Raw genomic sequence first — 21,702 nt, forward strand, 5'->3', positions numbered from 1 at the left:
CTGTGTGCCTAGTTTGGTTGCTCAGCCTCTGACAATCTAGCAGGAATTTGCAGACAAAGAAAAAAATAAAATAAGACTTGTGTGTGTGACAAGAAATAAAGAGGGGAATAGAACAAGGTTGCATGAGGTAGAATGTGTTCAAGGCCATCTTCATATTCTTGGTTTTATTCATTATTTACAGACAGTTACATCAAAATACATGTAGTGAGAGAAAACTATTGAAGGTACAAGGCTGTGAGGGAGAGGACAGAAGGACCAGGAGAGGAAAGAGGGTGAGATCACACTCCTATTGAGAGCTTGGCTCCGACTCCTCCCTGTCCATTTAAAACACTAAGAGCAGCCAAGAGACGGTGAATAGACAGTGGATGGACACTTTACTTTGAACTCATATACGTGTAGTGTAATGTGAAGTAAATTGTGATTAATAAAATCCTGAACATTATTTTAACTCATCTTTTTAGTTTCACAAGAATCAATAACCATTTGAATGGTTGATTTTTTTCCTTGGTGGCTAATTAGAACAGAACAGACCTGGCTGATTGGTGGGTTTTGCAATCTGTAAAAATTGCGGAGAATAAGGGAATAATTTGGAGACACTTGAGTGTAGTTTGCACAAGGAAGCATAAAACTGTAGATCATTAAGCATTGGTCACATCATGAGTCTTTGCACAAGGTGTTGATTTTATCCAAGTCAGAGGTCTAAACCCTTGTCATTTCTGCATACCTCTGTCTGACAAAGATCTTACCCATAGCTTACAATGCAACACTGTAGCAAGGTGGTTAAAAGCAGAGTCACGCCTATGTTTTTATGTCATTTATTTATGTAATTTGCTTGAGACTGAGACTTATTGGTAAAACAACATTTACTGTTTTCTTAAGACATCTCTTTTTCAAATGTCTGTTTCATTAAATGAAAAAGATTTCAAAGTGCACTTGTGCTTCCTTACTCTAAAAGAAAATGAATATTTATTTTTGTTTTCCTATTTCCACTTAGAGTGAATTGGGCTGTTACGCACACAGTTCTACTTGTTCTTGTTTTTGGAATTATCTTTATATTTTTCCTTACTAATCTGTCTGCCTTTGTGCTCATATATCACTACTCCTACATCTTTCAGGTGTAACCATTTGGGAGCTGATGACCTTTGGAGGGAAGCCATATGATGGGATTTCTACAAGAGATATCCCAGATCTGTTAGAGAAGGGAGAGCGTCTTCCTCAACCACCCATCTGCACCATTGATGTTTACATGGTCATGGTCAAATGTAAGTAAAATCTCAAAGTAACCAGAAGAACAGAAACTATCTTTAATAAACTAAAATCAAATGCAACAAATCAAATAAATCAGAATTAATAATTACTGCTTCTACCATGTTAAACTGAGAGCGATGAGGAAACATGCTAGCTAGTTTTGAATAGAAAACATGTTCAGAAAACATTTGGTAATCGGTAGATTGCGGTTCTACAGTTTAGCCCACCTGTTTTCTTTTAATTGATCATACTTGTTTAGAATCTAAAATTTTAGAGGACTGCAAAGCATGAACAGGTTGGCCTTAGTGGTCAGCCACTGCTGTTATACTGTCAGGCACTGGGGTCACAGGTGGCACTATACCCTCTGGCCACTGCTGACAGGACAAAGACTGGGTGCCAGCACCACTTCAGCCTTCTCTACTGGTCTCCAAGGTTCAGCCTCTGGCCATTTCTGTCACCTTGGCTTTTACGGTCACCCTCAACCTGCGCCAATCTGGCAAGTGGACACAGACACGGCAGGGAGAGGTTACTATCACCTGCCTGTTATCTGACTTCTTTCTGCAACACTGCACATGCTGAAAAGGCTCATGTGCTCAGTGTACTTCTGAAGCTTTAACTAATTTCACTATCCTCTGCCTTAATGGCAATAATAATGGACGCTATGCACCAAGACAAAAGATAATCAATTTTACATTTGAAATGGCTTGTGTAGTATTTATGTATTCACATCTAAAGCCACATTTAACCATCCTTTCCCTGGATACCTAGTCAGCCTGTACTCAAGGCCAGACCACATGATTGCTTTGGCATTATATCATCATGTTCACATGGAAACTGGCAGAAGAGCACATAGCTCCATATGGCCATTCTAGCGATGAAACAGTATTTATATTTAAATTTGAATAAAGAAGAGAACTTTATTTAAACTCATCTAATTAATCATTATGAAACAATGCATTCTGGAAAATGGTTTAAAAATGAAATCTTCAAAAATCATAAGAAGTAGGGGAATACGGCCTGTTTTCATGTCATGCGACTGATGTCAAGCTTTCACAGGTTAGCTACAGTTTTTTGTTACCCAGACCTTCCCACCACAGTTGGCCCAGGGATAATCCACCACATCTGCCCCATCAATACACGAGCAAACACACCAGACTCTACTATCACCACCACTTAATAGCATAATGGTGTAATACAGAGCTGCTTTGAGTGCAATTGAAACCACCATCATGACAGATTTAACCTACCATATCGACCAGTCAGGAAATAAGTTCAAGTTCAGAATAATTTCAATTTATCACTTTACGTATAAATACCTGTTCACAATGAATTATTCACTCTGTAGAGATAGTTGCATGTCAAAAAATAATGCTTGAAAGATGATATCAAAGTCTAATTATTGTTTTTATTATGTAACCTTTAATCCAAAGCCTCAGTCTATGGAGACATTACCCTTGACACCAAAGTAGGAAGACCACTCAACTGCACTGCCAAATCTCCACTGACACCTTCTCAACATATTGTTCCTAATAGTTAAAAGGGGTCACAGTAAATTTACACAGGAACAAAAAACAGGATCCTGATGGGGATTGATGAAGCTTCAAATTGAATGTTGACTGGGAAAGTTATACACATCAATAAGATGTATAGATGGCATCTCCACCCCACACACACATTTGTTCTTTTTATTTGGAACATCATATTGTTAAATATATAATAAAGAAATGCCTTTCAGGCTGGATGATTGATGCAGACAGTCGACCCAAGTTCAAGGAGCTGGCTGCTGAGTTCACTCGAATGGCTCGAGATCCCCAAAGATATCTGGTCATCCAGGTAGGTAAATTGATGGTATGGAAATATGTATGTTATCTTTATAGTGTGTCTTCGGTTACTGTGTCAATTTTTCATATAGAGAGTTTTTCTGTTTCCCATTTCTTTGTAGAAGAAAAAAACATGGACTTTGCTTATGTTGTGTTAAAATAAGTGCTCGTTCAAAAAAGGTTTCTCTAAGTAACACAAGTAAAACAGTCATGAAACAAATCTGACATTATCACACTTGTTATTCTGATATTTTAAATTAACTTCAGTGAAAGCTTAGTAGGTAGAGTGGTGGCCCCATGATCAGAAGGTCGGGGGTTCGATACCCCTGAACAGCTACCCTGAGGTACCCCTGAGCAAGGTACCGTCCCAATGGCTGCCCACTGCTTCACTGAGTGAATGGGTTAAATGCAGAGAGGAATTTCCCCACGGGGATCAATAAAGTACACTTTCTTTCTTTATAAATAAAACTGAATTGAACTGAATCAAACTTTACTCAGGGTGATGATCGCATGAAGCTGCCCAGCCCCAGTGACAGCAAGTTCTTCCAGAGCCTCTTGGATGAGGAGGAACTAGATGACCTGATGGATGCTGAGGAGTACTTGGTGCCCCACTCCTTCAACATTCCCCCACTGGCATACACTCCCCGCGCAAGGATGGACTCCAACAAGGTATTTTATTTCAAGTGCCCTAATACAATGTTCAATATGTGGAAGAAATACTGAAGATACACTTACATTGTGTTATTAAGGTGGATCATTATGCAATGTGACTGCACAATGTGTTTTGCAGTGGAAATAGATTGTTTAAACTTGGAGGAATTTTTAAAAATAGCTTAGACTTAACAGCATGTTTTCATCTTAGCATGTCAAATACTGCTATTCTGGCAGATGCCACTGGCATCTGTGCTGTGACAAGAGAGATTAAGTCCACATTTGGAGGCTAGAAGGGTGGTGGTGGTGAAGTAAATCACAAGTTTTCCAGCCAACAACTCACGGTTTGTCTCCTGTTTCAGACTTTGTTCTGCATTCACTTCACTAAATAATTAGTTTTAGGTTTTGTAGTGGCCCTGGCAGAACCACAATGGTGCAATAGGCTTAAGAAAAGGCTACGGATTATGGTGTAGGTTCACACCCCTTCACAATATCAAGCGTGCATAAAATGTTCAACTAATTTTCTTCTGTTGTATACCCAGCTGGCAGTGGTGATAAGAGCAAATATAGTTCTTAAATGACTTGCTCTTGTCTATGTAAATTATCTAAATAGAGCTTTAAAAAGATGACAGATCTGGTTAGCCAGCTGGTTGAAAATGCGATTGCATTAGCACTCCTAATGTAGTCATTGTCGAGATGGATGGGCTATTGATCTCAACTGTTTTTGATGTACACACTCAACAATTAATTTGTTCTTGTTGCTCTGTTTTTATCAGAATTTTAAGCTAGAAGTAACAGTGGTAATAGGAGGTGCCAACTGCCATTAGTCACAATGGTTTTCTACATTCTAGACATCTAACCTAATATTTTAGTGTAGTTTTCAGTTCACTGTACTGTTGTTGATGTCCACAGATTTTTCTACAAAAACATTTAGCTGGAATATTTGTAAATAATTTATTAACATTGTAAACAAGATTAAATCTATTAAATGATAAACTGTAAACTCATAAAGCTCAAAACCTCTTGCGATAACCTAGGTAAGCCAGTTTGTGTTTTCCAAGTAAATCCCTTCATTAACACTGTAAGGAAGACTGGTGGACCAACCCTTTTTCATTATTTTTGTTATTACTTCTTTAATGAACTTAAGTTTTAATTTGTGTGTTTTTCTTTTACTTTTTTCATTAAATTTGTTTCTTATCTTTTAATTTGACATGGTCTCTGGATTACCATCTCTTATTACCAGTTCTTGAAAGATGAAAAATGGGACAATATAGCAAAAGTACTCAAATCATTTAGATGCTTTCTAAAGTGATATGGGAATGGTTTTCTCAGTGTAATGCAGGACTATTCTGTTCAAGCACAAAAGATTGAGGCCTTAAAACTGCACTCACACAGCTTTCTCGCGTTTACTCCCATCTGTCTCTTGCTGTCCAATTCTCTTTCTGTTTTCCTTCGTCTTTCTCCTTTGTGAAACTGTTGTAATTGCCTTCTTCTGAATTGGAGTTTACAGCTAGATCTTCTCGGTTCTTGGACTGTTCAAATGTTCATGGTCTCTCTTTGGACTTAAATCTATCACAGCACCAGTCACACAGCCAGAATTCAAACATTTTGTATTCCAAAATCCCCCTGTCTTTATGTCAGAATAAAAATACCCACTGAATGCCAATGAGAGACATGTCTCAAACCTGTTTTAGTGCATTTCAGAGAGTGAATGATTATGTATTTGCCTGATGTTTATATATATTTACAATCCCTCTGTTGTTTCCTACTATTGCCTATACTTTCTTTCCACTACTGGGCCTTTCTTTTTAGTTTGAATGCAAATAACTTCATAATAATTTAATTTCAAATAGGTTGATTATTGTAATGAGCTTGATTATTAAAACACTTACATATACAGCCATATATCACTCTATTATTGTGACTCATAACTGGAAGAAATTTGTTCTGCACTCGCTTAAACAGACATTGCCACCATACTCCAAAATGTCATTATGAAAATGCATGGTAAGATTAAAAACTATTTGGTTTAAAGCGATGAAGACGTTTAGCCTAGCCAAAAGCTTGTGCTTTGATAAAAAGGTGAACGGGGCACTTTACTTGACTCTTCAAGTAGTAGTTAATATTTTACTGCACACTGGATTAAGTCTCTGTTCATCTTCAGGGTACAAAGTAATACAGCTGTGCATGTGTTTGAATATGATTTAAAGAAACTCCACAGTTTTATATTTATGGTAAGGTTAGTGATTGATTTTTTTTTTTTTTTGATGAGTGATAGGTATAAATGAGGATTGAAAGAGGGAAATTTAGTAGATATACCTGCAGTTACACTGTAATGAGAAAACAGCATGAGCTCTCAGGCCTCAACTAATTGCTTCTGGCTTATAATGTAGAGCACTAGATGAGAAACTGGGGAAGACTCCACATATAATATATCAGGAAAAAAGAACGATGCTGTTGCATACAGAAAATGAATGCCCCTCAATTCTGCCCTTTGAAGTTCCTGAGATTTCAAGCAAAGGTTTGGACAAAATATAGCAGTAGGCACAGTTTTGTTTAAAGCTCCTATTTGCTAATAATTGCATTGCTCCGATCTCCAAGTTAACAAAAAAAAAGGGGGGGTGGGGGGGAGATTTACATGACTGTGCCACAAGAGCCAGATGTCATCAGTAACTGGGTACTCAGTAAAAACTTCATTGGAATAACTTAGTAAGCTTGTAAATAAGTAAGCTCATTTCCTGCTTTACATTTGTATTTGTGGACTTCACTAAATTATTTTCCATAGTTCAAAAATAATTTTCTGCTACAATCTACTTTGATAAAACTCCTCAATTCACCGTCTGTCTGACAAAAGGAATCTAGCTAGCGCCTTGAGGCGACATTTGTTGTGATTTGGCGCTATATAAATAAAATTGAATTGAATTGAAAATTGAATAGCTTCTCCCGCTTTAAGGACACTGATCTTTTAAGACAGATTTCTACTGATTTGGGTATGGTAAACAAAAGGTTCACTAGGTGAGATGTGTGCCTGTGATGAGCGTATTATGGCTCTCTCCATCATATGTACCTGTCTCTGTGTGACACCATATAGACCCAAAAGAGAAAAGAAATTGTTGGAAACTGGGCATTTAGAGTATGAAACCATTTGTATCTTAGATACAAACCCAATTCTGAAAAAGTTGGGACACTTTATAAAATGTAAATTAAAAAAGTTGCAATAATTTACTAATCTCATAAACCATATTTAATTTACAGAAGGATACAGAAAAGGCAAATGTTTAAACTGAGACTTTTTGCTATTTTATGAAAAGTATTAATAACATCTCAAAAAAGTTTAGATGGGGGAATAAAAAGCTGGAAAAGTGAGCAATATTAAAAAGAAACAGTTGGAGGACCATTTTGCAAAGAATTAAATTAATTGACTTAAATCATGTTATTGACTTAAGTCAATAACATGATTATGTATAAATAGAGTATCTCGGGGGGCAGAGTTTCTTAGAAGTAAAGGTGGACACAGGTTCATCAATCTGGGGGGGAAAAGTGCATCTACAAATTGTGGAACAATTTCATAATAATGTTCTTCAAGGAACAATGTTAAAGACGGTGAATTATTCTTCATCTACAGTATATAAGATCATTAAAAGGATAAAAAGGATCTTGAGAAATCTCTTGGACGTGGACATGTGCACATGGGACAAGAGTGAAAATTGATATTGGATCATGCTTGTGATCTTTGTGCCCTTAATGCACGGCAAGTTAAAAATAGGTCAGACTCATAGAAATCCGTCCGTGGCTCAGAAACACTTTCACGACTGTGTACACAATTTGCTGTGCTATTCAGAAATGCGGGTAAAAGCTCTATCATGCAAATAAGAAGCCATATCAAAGTTATTTTTAAGGTGGACTGAAACAAGGCAGAACACAAATCAATATTTGAAATTCTTTTGGAAAACACGGAACCCACATCCTTTGGACAAAGAGAACAGCTTGTATGCATGCAGTTCTGTATGTAGTTCAGAGCTTTCATTTCATTTCAACATTTGGCGTGTGGTGAATCAAAAAATACGAACACAAAGAAGACCTAGGACCATTGAACAGCTGTAGTTATATATATATATATATATATATATATATATATATATGTATATATATATAAAAGAGAGAGAGAGAGAGAGAGAGAGAGATAAAAAGAATGGGACAGCATGCCTCCCCCGAAAGTTCAGCAACTTATATCTTCTGTTCCCAGATATTTACAGAGAGATGATCCTGTAAACATCGCCCTGTACTTACTTTTCTTAAAATGATACATTTTCCCAGTTTAAATATTTGATGCAGGTTTGATTCTGAATAAAGTATATGTTCATGAGATATGCAGATCATTGCATTCTGTTTTTAATTTACATTTTACACAGCATCCCAAATGTTTCAAAATGTTTATTAATCATATGCTGACCTCAGTATCTGGTAATTTACCCATGTTTCATCCACTATTATAACAATTTTTTTAGTATTAAATAAGGTAAATAGCCGGAGGTCCACTTTAAGGGAAATAAATTCCATATACTGTTGCCGTAAAATCACAGACCACTCAGACATAACCTGAGGAAAAGTCAATAAAACAATAAGTTAATAAAACATTTAAAAAAATAAAACTTGTTGAAAATATGGGGGAGAAAAGATAAACAGAGTAAAGCACTTGCTGAGGTTCATAAAAGCCCTTTTTTGTTATTAGTGTAGACACAGCACAGCATGACATTTCTGATATGGCTACTTAAAGACTTGCTGCATGGAGCCTTTTAATTAAATTTATTTTAATTGTACTTGGCAGTCATGCTGCCATATCATTGTTTGGCACTGCTGTTTGTCTCCCCTACCTGTCACATTTTAATATTGCAGATGGACAATAGTACAAAGTACTTCAATTGTCACTTTTACAATAGTCTTTGTCTTACTTTTTTTGTTGTAATTTTTATATTGTTTTTTGTGCTTTTGTACTTGTACCACACCAGAAAAATCAAACTAGTTTGTAGACAAAAGATTGGAATAGAAGCAGTTTTCCCTTGAAGGTAATGTACTTCCTGTACTATCCTAACTGAACCCTTCTCTCATTTACTTCTACTCAGAACCAATTTAGCTGTCAGGATCCCAGTTTCAGCATGGAGGATATGCTGGCTGCCGTGCCGAGAGTGATCTCTGGTCCCCCTGTTTCTGGAAGCTGCCTCGCTCCACAGGAACTTGCCTCAGGAGGAAAAATTGTTGGTGGATTTGGCCGTGGTAGCCAGGATGACCCCCGCTGTAATGGCACTCTGAGAAAACAGGCATCCCCAAGGTCAAGCACCCTTGAGGCTGGCTCAACTCTCACCACAGTGCAAGGTAAAGTAGAATGACATTCAAAAGCAGCGGTCATGGGATTAAATTCAATTGAGGGACTCTGAAAAATACTTTGGGTTGCTCATACCAGTAAATTGTGAACAAATATTAAGCATAGAGTCATAATGTTTTGTGTTTTTGTAAACATTACCAAACTCTACATGAATAAACTAAAACTTAATGACATATCCTAAGAATTCTTTGGTACAGTTTATTTATTTTAAAATCTGGTTTGATTATAATATGTAAAGAGAGGATTCACGAAACAAAATCAGCCCTCATTTTATTTGTAGTCACTGAGCCTGAATGTACCACAAGGTGACGCCATAGCCAGTGACACAGTGACAAAAATGTCATGTCACAGTATACAAGATAGGTGAGATCGGAACAGAGAAAACGTCCTGAATTATTTGTTGACATTGTGACTCAAGTTATTCTTTTCTACGTTTTCCCTTTATGCTTGCTGCCAATATTTGTTTGGGTAGGTAAAGTGAGTTTAACAATGCAAGCGTGTCTATAATGTCACTTCATTGGAGAAGTAAGAAGTGAAGGAGATGAGTGTAACATATTGGTAATGGCTGCGTTCGAGCACTAATCGTAATCCATGTACTGTACGGTCAGCCCATGAAAAATAAAGATGTCATCCCTAAATCACCCAAATTAAAGTTACTTGGCTACAGTTATAGCTCTGCCTCTGAGTTTATTAGAAAATATATATTGATCTTGACATAAGGTTTTCATAGTAGCATACTTTAAAACTCTCTCTTGCTTCCTTTCCTCTTGCAAGGCGGAGGCGAGGACAGTAATGGACAGCGTTACAGCGCCGATCCCACCAGTCTTTTAGCAGAGCGAGGAGCAAAAGGCAATGCCATGAGAGACAAGAGCAATTCAGGTTACTCTGACAGTTTTGAATGTCTTCATCAAATGTATAAATGTTTGGATAAAATGAGCTAAATGACATAGTTTGTGTTGTGATACAGTACTTATCTAAAATAATATATTAAATGTGTACCCAGTTCTTTTAAGGGTTTGAAAGCATCTGATATGCACACTATAACTTACAACATTCAATAACAGAACTGTAGAGACCTTAGCTAATGCTAATATCCCCTTTTTGTTTCCAGATTATCTCATCCCTGTAGAGGAAAACCCCTTTGTCACACGGCGTAGGAATGGAGATGCCCACACAGTGATTGATGGAGCTAGCTGCCACACTCTGCATTTGGCTGGAGCCACTGCTGCCCCCAAAAGTCAATCCACTCATGGTGATGATGAGTATGTCAACGAGCCACTGTACCTGAATACCCTCCTCAACGCTGGGGCCAAGAATGGATTGGCTGGCACAGTCTCCATCTCTGGCTCTGGATCCTCTGTTGCACAATCAGTACTGCAGACAGTCAACCCACCAACATCAAGCCACACCATCTCCTCCACTGGATATGTGGTACCCCCTGGCCACCTCCCCCACCCATCGTATCCATCACACACCCTGCATCCGGGGCATTCAGGACACGCTCTGCACTCAGGCATTACCAGCGGCACCATTATGTTTGATAAGAAAGGCAAGAAAGCCACTTTTGACAATCCTGAATACTGGCAGCACAGTCTCCCTCCCAAGTCCTCACTGCACAACCCTGAGTACCTGCAGGACTGCAGCACACGCTTCTTCTACCGCCAGAATGGACGCATTCGCCCTGCTGTGGCTGAAAACCAGGAATACTTGTCAGAGGCTGCTATGAAAACAGGCAATGTATTGCCACCCCCTCCATACAGACAGAGGAACACTGTGGTGTAGTGACCCACCTGTAGCACATTAGTGATGAATAGAGGGGTATGGGTGGGGATGAATGGACAGTAAACAGTCCTCACGTTTCCATGCTGTTCTTCTCAAACTGGGTTCTTCTTTCACCTTTCCTTAACACTTCTCTTTGTCATGTCTGCTAATCTTGTATTCTCACTCACTGGTTTTGCATTTTCTATGACAAAACTATAATAACATTCACTAACAGCCTCTTTTGTTACTTTGTCCTTGGCCCCCCAAAGCAAACACAGAAATCTCTTTGTTGTGTATTCTGTCCTGGAAAAGAAAAAGTCCAGTTTTTTTAGAATCAAAATTGCACATAAATAATATTAACACAATCAAAGATGAAAAGAGGAGGAAAAAGTAAACTGTGGTTAGCCCCAGCACGGTTATTTCCATGACCTCACATGTCTTTCTTTATACACCCTTAAATCACTGTTCACTGTCCTTTTGGCACATTTTCCATCCAGCTAGATGCACACATTGTACTATTCACACAACTGCTATTGCTTGGGTGCAGTCAATCAAATGTCCATGCACATAGAGTTGTGTCATGACTTACCAGCAAACCTGCAGTCATGCTGAAAACCCCAGATGTGGCCTGCATGCCTGCCGTCATGCTGCTTTCACGTTTACGTTTCACTGCACCAGTAATGAAATTCAGACATTTATCACACACACATACAGTGGGGCAAAAAAGTATTTAGTCAGCCACCGATTGTGCAAGTTCCCCCACTTAAAATGATGACAGAGGTCAGTAATTTGCACCAGAGGTACACTTCAACTGTGAGAGACAGAATGTGAAAAAAAAATCCATGAATTCACATGGTAGGATTTGTAAAGAATTTATTCGTAAATCAGGGTGGAAAATAAGTATTTGGTCAATAACAAAAATACAACTCAATACTTTGTAACATAACCTTTGTTGGCAATAACAGAGGTCAAACGTTTACTATAGGTCTTTACCAGGTTTGCACACACAGTAGCTGGTATTTTGGCCCATTCCTCCATGCAGATCTTCTCAAGAGCAGTGATGTTTTGGGGCTGCCGCCGAGCAACACGGACTTTCAACTCCCGCCACAGATTTTCTATGGGGTTGAGGTCTGGAGACTGGCTAGGCCACTCCAGGACTTTCAAATGCTTCTTACGGAGCCACTCCTTTGTTGCCCGGGCGGTGTGTTTTGGATCATTGTCATGTTGGAAGACCCAGCCTCGTTTCCTCTTCAAAGTTCTCACTGACGGAAGGAGGTTTTGGCTCAAAATCTCACGATACTTGGCCCCATTCATTCTGTCCTTAACACGGATCAGTCGTCCTGTCCCCTTGGCAGAAAAACAGCCCCATAGCATGATGTTTCCACCCCCATGCTTCACAGTAGGTATGGTGTTCTTGGGATGCAACTCAGTATTCTTCTTCCTCCAAACACGACGAGTTGAGTTTATACCAAAAAGTTCTACTTTGGTTTCATCTGACCACATGACATTCTCCCAATCCTCTGCTGTATCATCCATGTGCTCTTTGGCAAACTTCAGACGGAACTGGACATGCACTGGCTTCAGCAGCGGAACACGTCTGGCACTGCGGGATTTGATTCCCTGCCGTTGTAGTGTGTTACTGATGGTGACCTTTGTTACTTTGGTCCCAGCTCTCTGCAGGTCATTCACCAGGTCCCCCCGTGTGGTTCTGGGATCTTTGCTCACCGTTCTCATGATCATTTTGACCCCACGGGATAAGATCTTGCGTGGAGCCCCAGATCGAGGGAGATTATCAGTGGTCTTGTATGTCTTCCATTTTCTGATGATTGCTCCCACAGTTGATTTTTTCACACCAAGCTGCTTGCCTATTGTAGATTCACTCTTCCCAGTCTGGTGCAGGTCTACAATTCTTTTCCTGGTGTCCTTCGAAAGCTCTTTGGTCTTGGCCATGGCGGAGTTTGGAGTCTGACTGGTTGAGGCTGTGGACAGGTGTCTTTTATACAGATGATGAGGTCAAACAGGTGCCATTCATACAGGTAACGAGTGGGGGACAGAAAAGCTTCTTACAGAAGACGTTACAGGTCTGTGAGAGCCAGGGATTTTCCTTGTTTGAGGTGACCAAATACTTATTTTCCACCCTGATTTACGAATAAATTCTTTACAAATCCTACCATGTGAATTCATGGATTTTCTTTTCACATTCTGTCTCTCACAGTTGAAGTGTACCTCTGGTGCAAATTACTGACCTCTGTCATCATTTTAAGTGGGGGAACTTGCACAATCTGTGTCTGACTAAATACTTTTTTGCCCCACTGTATTTCAAATCATACCTGAAGCACGTTAACATGCCTATAGGCTTGATACACCTACAATAACCACACATTATTTCATACATGCACACTGACAGATAAGTCTGCCGCCACTTGAAATATGTTCTGAAGGAGAAACAACATTAGACCTTGTACTTGAAAAAGACAATGTCAATAATGGCAGCCAGAGTTACAGCACTAAAACGGGCCAACAGGACGGTACATACCGCCACAGCTGTGATATCACCTGGTACCTGATTGAGCAGCGTTTAACACATTGTTGCCACGGCAAGTTTGGATTAGAAGGTTGACTGCTCACAAGATGACCCTTTAAATTCCACTGTAATTTTCCATGCTGTTCCTCATCTTTACCAATCTAATCCGAGTAGCGAACAAACCGCACAGTTCAATGTTACCTTCATGAGCTCATGTGACTGACTAAAACACTGGTAACTGCAGTAGAAGAGATTTTATTTCAGTGGAACCGGTGCTTAAGAATGGACAAATCTTTTAAGAGGTACAACAACATGTTTCTGGAGAAACACAAACTGATGGGGAAAGACGGTATTTTAAAATCTTTATCAGAGTATAGCGGGGCTATTTTTTTGTTTGTCTGTCTTTGTTTGTTAATCCATCAGGGACCTGTTTATTTCCTCAACTTGTCTGACAATGTACTGTATTTGATCAATAAAGGGATGGGGTAAACAGCACAGTAATGCAGCCACAAAAGAACATTGTGGAGATGACAGAAAAAGGAAAACTCTCCATGGCTGGAAATAAGCCAATTACATGTCATCGCCAGACAGACACAAGCAACGAAAAAGGAAAAGAACACCTATAGGAGTTTTTTTTTTTTACCACTTTGTGTTAATACTGTTGTATGTAATAAAAAGAGAAAACTAAGAAAGTCACTATCTGCCCTTACTCTTAGGTATAAGATAGCTAAAGCAAGGGTCAGCTACATTATTACCCTGTAACAAGTAAAAAAAAGGGACATTTTCTGTCTTGGTGTTTGACATTGTAAGTTATCACTAAATCTACTGTTGGCTAGCTTGCTGTACTCATACAGTACTGCCAGATGCCACATTAAATTATGATGGAGAGTGCTAGCATCTGTCGTCAAATGACTTTGAAGCCTAATTTAGGTCGGGGCTGATAATTTATTAGCACTTAACACTCTGGCACAGCCAAATTGCGTTGGTGTTATTCTCACTATAAGCAACAATTCGTGCAATTTTCTCCATCACACTCCAACTTTCATTTACAGTGAGATAACACCTGAGTTTTTTTGGGGTTATTTTGCCTTTTTTTGCATTTAACTAACAAAGAAGCATTCTGTAAAGAATATCACTTTGGGCTGACAGTGACATCAACACCAGGGGGAAAGAAGCTATAAACATAAACACGGTAGCAATATTTAATTTGAAGGATTCTTCATCGCTTTTGATTGTTTATTTATTACATTCAAGAGATTAGAGGGATATTCTAGTGATTTTGTACTTCTAATGTTCTGGGATTAAAGTGATTAATAAGAGGTGGTGTAAAAAAATCACCATCAAATATGTTCAATTTTAGTTTTGAGTAAGGGTCACAAATGTCAGCTACATCACCAATAACGCAACTCTAGCCTGCTTCATAAAACACTTCTTATATTCCTTCTTCCTAAATGTTTATTTCCTGCCAAACATTTTTGTTTAAGATTACCTTGGCATCAGTGATGAGATCACCAAGGATATTTTTCTCAGCTTTTTTTTTCAGATGCCGAGTGGTAAGCAGTAAGTAGCTTGAGTGTCATAAATAAAACTGGTGACCTAGCCTTTAAACTCAGAAAGATATGATTAGCTTGACTTAATTTCAATAACATTTACAATATCACAGCATATATATGTGTGGTATTATAGAGGGCCAAAGCTGCCTAACCCCTGTGCATGTATCAGTGCTGAAAGAATACACAAGCACAGTTACACAACGTTGTGCCTCAATATTACAGATTCAGATGAGCGGTGCCGATGATTTTCTGTTCAAAACGCAGATGTTGCCCTGGCACAATATTTCTCCACCTCTCAGGTTTTATGGAAATAATAATCATCCAGTTGAGTTCCAGCTGAGGCACAAATTTTTAAATCAAAAAGGGACATCAGGCCTATTGAAATATAATCATAATGGAAGACAGATTAGTCCCACAATACCACAATAAGAGCACTCATAATAAATGCATCTCAACAGAAATGGGAATTGTATAGTGAATTTTATCATGTTAAGTATCACCTTGGTCTTTGTTCTATTAGAAATCTGATCTACTGTCTTACACTTCTGAAATCACAAGTATTCTGATTTACTATCATTTGAATATACTCTTATGTATACATTATTTGTCCTAATTTATGAAGCAAAATTGCCCCCTCTATATTTTTTACAGATTAATGTCAGTTATGCAAGTCAATTTTTACCATTACCCGTAAAAAAGCAGTAGTGCTTGTGGACTACTATATGGCTGTGTGTCTAAGTGCAGCGGCAGCAGTTGAGAGTCACTGTAAGGCTTTGAAATGGCTCTCTGTGGGAAAATACAGCCAATCTTGTGGACGAGAAAACCTACTGGTGCTCTCAGCCAGCAACCATCACAAGGGGCTTTTAGCTTTTTGAATGCTAATTCATCCACTTTCCCTTGTTGTTCTGTGGGGAAATCATGTTACCCAACATCTCACCCAGTGCACCAGCTGAGAAACCCTGAACGACAGGCAATAGGTTGTAATCCTGCAGCGAGGTTAAAACGTAGGTATTAGCATTCAAGAAATGTTACCCAGTCAATGCATCAATGTTATAAAAGCTACGAGGGTGGAAGATGCAAGAGCACTGAAACTGGCAGAGAGGACCAGAGTTAATTGCCATTCTTTTTTTCTTTTTTTCCTCCTCTGTGATAACTATAGAATTCTTTGTAGCAAACACTGTTGTGCGGCTGAAGCAGTGAAAAATGAAAAGCAGTCATTATTGAGTGAACATAACCAGAGGAGTCCGGAGAGAAAAAGTGATCATGAAAGAGGTTAACATGAATCACAGCACAATGTGAACAATACAGCAGTCTGTAATGTTCTGCGTGAAAGCTTCATAAGCGTAAAGTAGTAAAGGAGCACAATGACTCCCTCTCAGTGCTGACTGCTGATACAGTAAATGAGCCTTTTTGGTAAAATTTGTATTTATATTTTTGTTGAGTATTAAAAATGTAATTATGTTTTAAGTTGAGTATAAATTTTGTTTTACTATAGCTTTTGGTGTTCAGGGTCTCATTGTAATTTTTTTTTTCTTTTTAATAAGTAGCTTCATTGTCTTATGCCTGTCATGTTGTCTAATACAGTCACAGTAGTGAAAACAGTGGTTGCAGACTAGTGGTGCAACGGATCAAAAGTCTCACGGTTCGGATCGGATCACGTTTTTTTCGTCACGGATCGGATCAATTTTCGGATCAGCAGGGAAAAAAAAGAAGACAAAAATTGAATTCGCCATTTACTTTAAGTATTTTTTGCCTATTAAAAAACATTCAACTCAAGACTCATTCCACACAATTATATAAAAACAAATTAAGGTGCAATATAGGGCAGTACGTGTTGGCAGTACAGGGCTTTCTATCTACCACTCCGCTGTGATTTAATGAGAGGTCACGGTCACGTAGCTTTCCGTTGCCCTGGAGGTCCACCCATTTGTAGTAGTTAGGGCAACAGAAGATGCCTGGGGCAGCTCAGCCATAACTTTAAACTTTTCCTGCTCATAAATGCTTGGAGCGATCTTGTCACTGAAGTGAACACGCGACAGGATATCATAGCGTGGCTCAAGCACGTTCATCATAGTTTAAACTAGTGCTGTCAGCGTAAATCCCGTTAAAATGACGTTAATGCCATAACTGCATTAACGCGACAAATCTCCGTTAATTAGTTACCGTGGATCGCCCCGTGCGTGGGGCTGCACGCGTCAACTAACGCATTGACTAGTTTAAACCCCTTGTTTTGCATAACAGAATGCGGCCTCCCATCTGCAGCTTAACACCCCAATAGCTTTTGTAATAGCTTTAGCCCGGTCGGATTGGGCAGCAAAGGGCTGCTTAAATACCGCAAACTCCTCTGCTCCTCCACTTGGACCGCTAGCGCTGACCATAGCTATCGCTTGACAGACTGACCACGCTCACCATACACATACTTTTTTCTTCTTTTTTGAATCTTCGGATCACGTGCGTGCCGAACCGTGGAGCGGGATCGGTTCTGATTACGGATCAACCGTGATCCGTTCCACCACTATTACAGACTGCAGTTTATTGCAGTCGTGTGTAATGAATTTGTAGATGCGTGGCTGCTTCGAAGACAGGGACCAGGTCTGAGACCACTTGAGTCTTCAAAGCATCTCTGGTGCATCAAGAAAGAGATAAAACAGCAATAAGACAGAGAGAGTTTGGGAGTAAACGGGGTAACCTGGCAACTACATACAATCTGTTATAATATGGTAACTGTGAAAATCGCAAATCTGTTCGCATATACAACAGAAATTCATTTGAAGTACTTACTTTCAGAGTTCAACCAGAGCCTTACTGATCTGAAATGGAAATTCAGAAATTCCTCTACAACTTTATTTTAGGAATATAACCAGATACAACCAGTTGTTTTGAGTCCCCTATAACAATGAGACCTACAGTGGGGCAAAAAAGTATTTAGTCAGCCACCGATTGTGCAAGTTCCCCCACTTAAAATGATGACAGAGGTCAGTAATTTGCACCAGAGGTACACTTCAACTGTGAGAGACAGAATGTGAAAAAAAAATCCATGAATTCACATGGTAGGATTTGTAAAGAATTTATTCGTAAATCAGGGTGGAAAATAAGTATTTGGTCAATAACAAAAATACAACTCAATACTTTGTAACATAACCTTTGTTGGCAATAACAGAGGTCAAACGTTTACTATAGGTCTTTACCAGGTTTGCACACACAGTAGCTGGTATTTTGGCCCATTCCTCCATGCAGATCTTCTCAAGAGCAGTGATGTTTTGGGGCTGTCGCCGAGCAACACGGACTTTCAACTCCCGCCACAGATTTTCTATGGGGTTGAGGTCTGGAGACTGGCTAGGCCACTCCAGGACTTTCAAATGCTTCTTACGGAGCCACTCCTTTGTTGCCCGGGCGGTGTGTTTTGGATCATTGTCATGTTGGAAGACCCAGCCTCGTTTCATCTTCAAAGTTCTCACTGATGGAAGGAGGTTTTGGCTCAAAATCTCACGATACTTGGCCCCATTCATTCTGTCCTTAACATGGATCAGTCGTCCTGTCCCCTTGGCAGAAAAACAGACCCATAGCATGATGTTTCCACCCCCATGCTTCACAGTAGGTATGGTGTTCTTGGGATGCAACTCAGTATTCTTCTTCCTCCAAACACGACGAGTTGAGTTTATACCAAAAAGTTCTACTTTGGTTTCATCTGACCACATGACATTCTCCCAATCCTCTGCTGTATCATCCATGTGCTCTCTGGCAAACTTCAGACGGGCCTGGACATGCACTGGCTTCAGCAGCGGAACACGTCTGGCACTGCGGGATTTGATTCCCTGCCGTTGTAGTGTGTTACTGATGGTGACCTTTGTTACTTTGGTCCCAGCTCTCTGCAGGTCATTCACCAGGTCCCCCCGTGTGGTTCTGGGATCTTTGCTCACCGTTCTCATGATCATTTTGACCCCACGGGATAAGATCTTGCGTGGAGCCCCAGATCGAGGGAGATTATCAGTGGTCTTGTATGTCTTCCATTTTCTGATGATTGCTCCCACAGTTGATTTTTTCACACCAAGCTGCTTGCCTATTGTAGATTCACTCTTCCCAGTCTGGTGCAGGTCTACAATTCTTTTCCTGGTGTCCTTCGAAAGCTCTTTGGTCTTGGCCATGGCGGAGTTTGGAGTCTGACTGGTTGAGGCTGTGGACAGGTGTCTTTTATACAGATGATGAGGTCAAACAGGTGCCATTCATACAGGTAACGAGTGGGGGACAGAAAAGCTTCTTACAGAAGACGTTACAGGTCTGTGAGAGCCAGGGATTTTCCTTGTTTGAGGTGACCAAATACTTATTTTCCACCCTGATTTACAAATAAATTCTTTACAAATCCTACCATGTGAATTCATGGATTTTCTTTTCACATTCTGTCTCTCACAGTTGAAGTGTACCTCTGGTGCAAATTACTGACCTCTGTCATCATTTTAAGTGGGGGAACTTGCACAATCGGTGGCTGACTAAATACTTTTTTGCCCCACTGTAATTAAGATGATATGCGCCCATCGATGCAGACTGACTCAGATTGATTGCAATATGGTAACAATCTTTCTGCATTTTTAAATTTTAAATTTTTAAATTTATTTTCAAACCTTCACCAATAGAGGTGATTATGTTCAGTCTAAGGGGCAATGTCACTGTTTGGACACGCATCATCTCCCACCAGGTGACATTGCAATTCCGTCACAGTTGAGAGTGGTCACCGCAACAATTTGCAATCAGTTGCCGACTACAAAAAAATTTCATGCAACTTACCAAGGGGTTGTTTTCAGACAACCTACTATTGAACTACAACTGGCTGTCTGACACCGTTTTCACAGTATCTGACTTGTTCAGATTATTTTGTTTCATCTCAGCCCATGACCAACAGCTGGCAGGTTTGACCAGGTTTAACCAGCCAAGGCTATATATCCAAAAAAGGCTTTGCTACTAACCCCATGTGATTAAAATGTGTGTATTGTCAACATGAAAAAAGATAAAGTTTACCATATACCTTAGATTATTTACACACCATTATAGTTTTTTTTGCTGGTGTTAATATTTAGGGTAACATTGTGTAATTAATGTCGAAACATAATGCGTTAGAAACTGAGTGGTGCACATGTAACTGAGAGTGGGTTATTGAAGGCCCCAAATAATAGACCAGCTAGTTATATTAAGATCCATCAAGCCTAGTAATGGGGACTATGGAAGGACAGCATATCTCTAGTATTTGCTTTATTTCTTTTTCATATCATTAGGATATTTTTTACAGTATAAGGAAATTGTCTGAGTGGTCTGGTTGCATTACATTTTAGATATCAGTTTTTGTTCAGTACATAACAAAAAAATACATTTTTTTAAGGCAAACACAATGATAATCTATCATTATAACAGATGTTGTTATTTTACACTGATTCATATTTGTAAATTCTACAATGCCATGACAAATTTGGGTAGGTGGTTAAGTAAGCACAGTTTACAATGTACTGAACTGATGGTAAAACTGCACAAGGGAACTAATAATTTTTTTTTGAAAATACATTCAGAGATTAGATTGCTCGACAGTTTTACCACGGGAAAAAGTAATAAAAAAAATTATAATATTTTTATAGGCAGGAATAGGGTGGCCAGGTGCAGCTGTAAATAGAACAATGATGCTTTCTTTTTCAGGATTTTTGTTTTTTATTTCTCCTTGCATCATTGCATTAGTAGTGAGCTACTGTATTTTATCATTTCTTTGGGGAATATCTTTTCTGTATGTATATACATATATATACAGTACATATATATATATATATATTCTGTAAATGTAATTTGAGCGTGAACTCTGACTTTAAAAAACGCTTGCAGGGCCTTCTTGTCACCCCCTCCCCCAAGCCATCATTCTCCTGTAATGTGTGACTGTGTTTTCCACACAACTTTTGTGGATTTTGTGTTTCAACCTTGGCTCTTGCTCACTTTGTAGGAGTGATTTTTTTTCTCTCCTTTTTTTAAATAATGGGTGTATTATTACCAACACTACATTTACACACATCTCTCAGTATTATTCACCTCGAGTCTTATTGAATTTCAAGTTTTTGTACACTTTTAAAATGCTGTCGCAATACTAATGAATATTCAGTATCACATCACCCTTTTTCAACCTTTTCCTAACTAATGCTATTAATCCACCAGTGTCTCTTTAGGAATTTTGAGAACCTATACAATATTTTAATTTCCATTTGCAGTAAGCTCAGTGATTCTTTTACATCCATTGCTTTGGGAAAATAGTGGTTGAATGGTGTAGCAATCATGTGTACCCCCAAGAGTGTACTCACAGTTTGGATGCTGAGATGCTGGCATTGCACTGCTTGTGCCGGTTAAGTAGGTACCTTCTGTTTTTAAATGAAGCTAATATTTTAAATTCACTGGATTTTTAAAGGACTTTTGTGAAGTTAGGCACACAGAATACTGCAGAATAGTGCACAAAGTGACCATTGGCACTGGAGCCTTGATGCACTGGCCATGACAGTACTGAAACAAGCCTCATTCCCAACTCATATATGAAAGCTCCTTCTAAATTTTCCATAGGTAACTTTAAAGAATCATGTTGAGGATTCGTGTTGTAAAGGGGCTTGTCAAAATCTGAACATTTTGTGAATTTAACAAATTATCTTTGGTGTTAAAACCTAATCAAACAGTAAAAGAAAAACAAAAAAAGTGTTGAGTATGAAGCGTAACTGGCAAAGCTTCCAAAGATTCACTGCATCACCA

The 21,702-nt window shown here is 39.0% G+C and overlaps 1 protein-coding gene across 3 annotated transcripts in view; it reads left to right on the plus strand.

Moving 5' to 3' along the window:
- The window catches only part of erbb4b (erb-b2 receptor tyrosine kinase 4b), a 322,434-nt gene extending 301,496 nt beyond the window's left edge, over positions 1-20,938 (plus strand). For all 3 annotated transcript variants that reach the window (XM_085136594.1, XM_085136596.1, XM_085136595.1), the window contains exons 23-28: positions 1,116-1,262; positions 2,984-3,081; positions 3,567-3,737; positions 8,843-9,092; positions 9,877-9,981; positions 10,214-20,938. In XM_085136594.1, the coding sequence (XP_084992720.1) occupies positions 1,116-1,262; positions 2,984-3,081; positions 3,567-3,737; positions 8,843-9,092; positions 9,877-9,981; positions 10,214-10,884 (1,442 nt within the window). In that variant the 3' untranslated portion in view covers positions 10,885-20,938. The remainder of the gene's footprint in view (positions 1-1,115; positions 1,263-2,983; positions 3,082-3,566; positions 3,738-8,842; positions 9,093-9,876; positions 9,982-10,213) is intronic.
- Positions 20,939-21,702: the final 764 nt, after the last annotated feature.

The sequence above is a fragment of the Neolamprologus multifasciatus genome, chromosome 16, assembly GCF_963576455.1.
Source record: "Neolamprologus multifasciatus chromosome 16, fNeoMul1.2, whole genome shotgun sequence".
In the NCBI taxonomy this organism is placed as follows: domain Eukaryota; kingdom Metazoa; phylum Chordata; class Actinopteri; order Cichliformes; family Cichlidae; genus Neolamprologus; species Neolamprologus multifasciatus.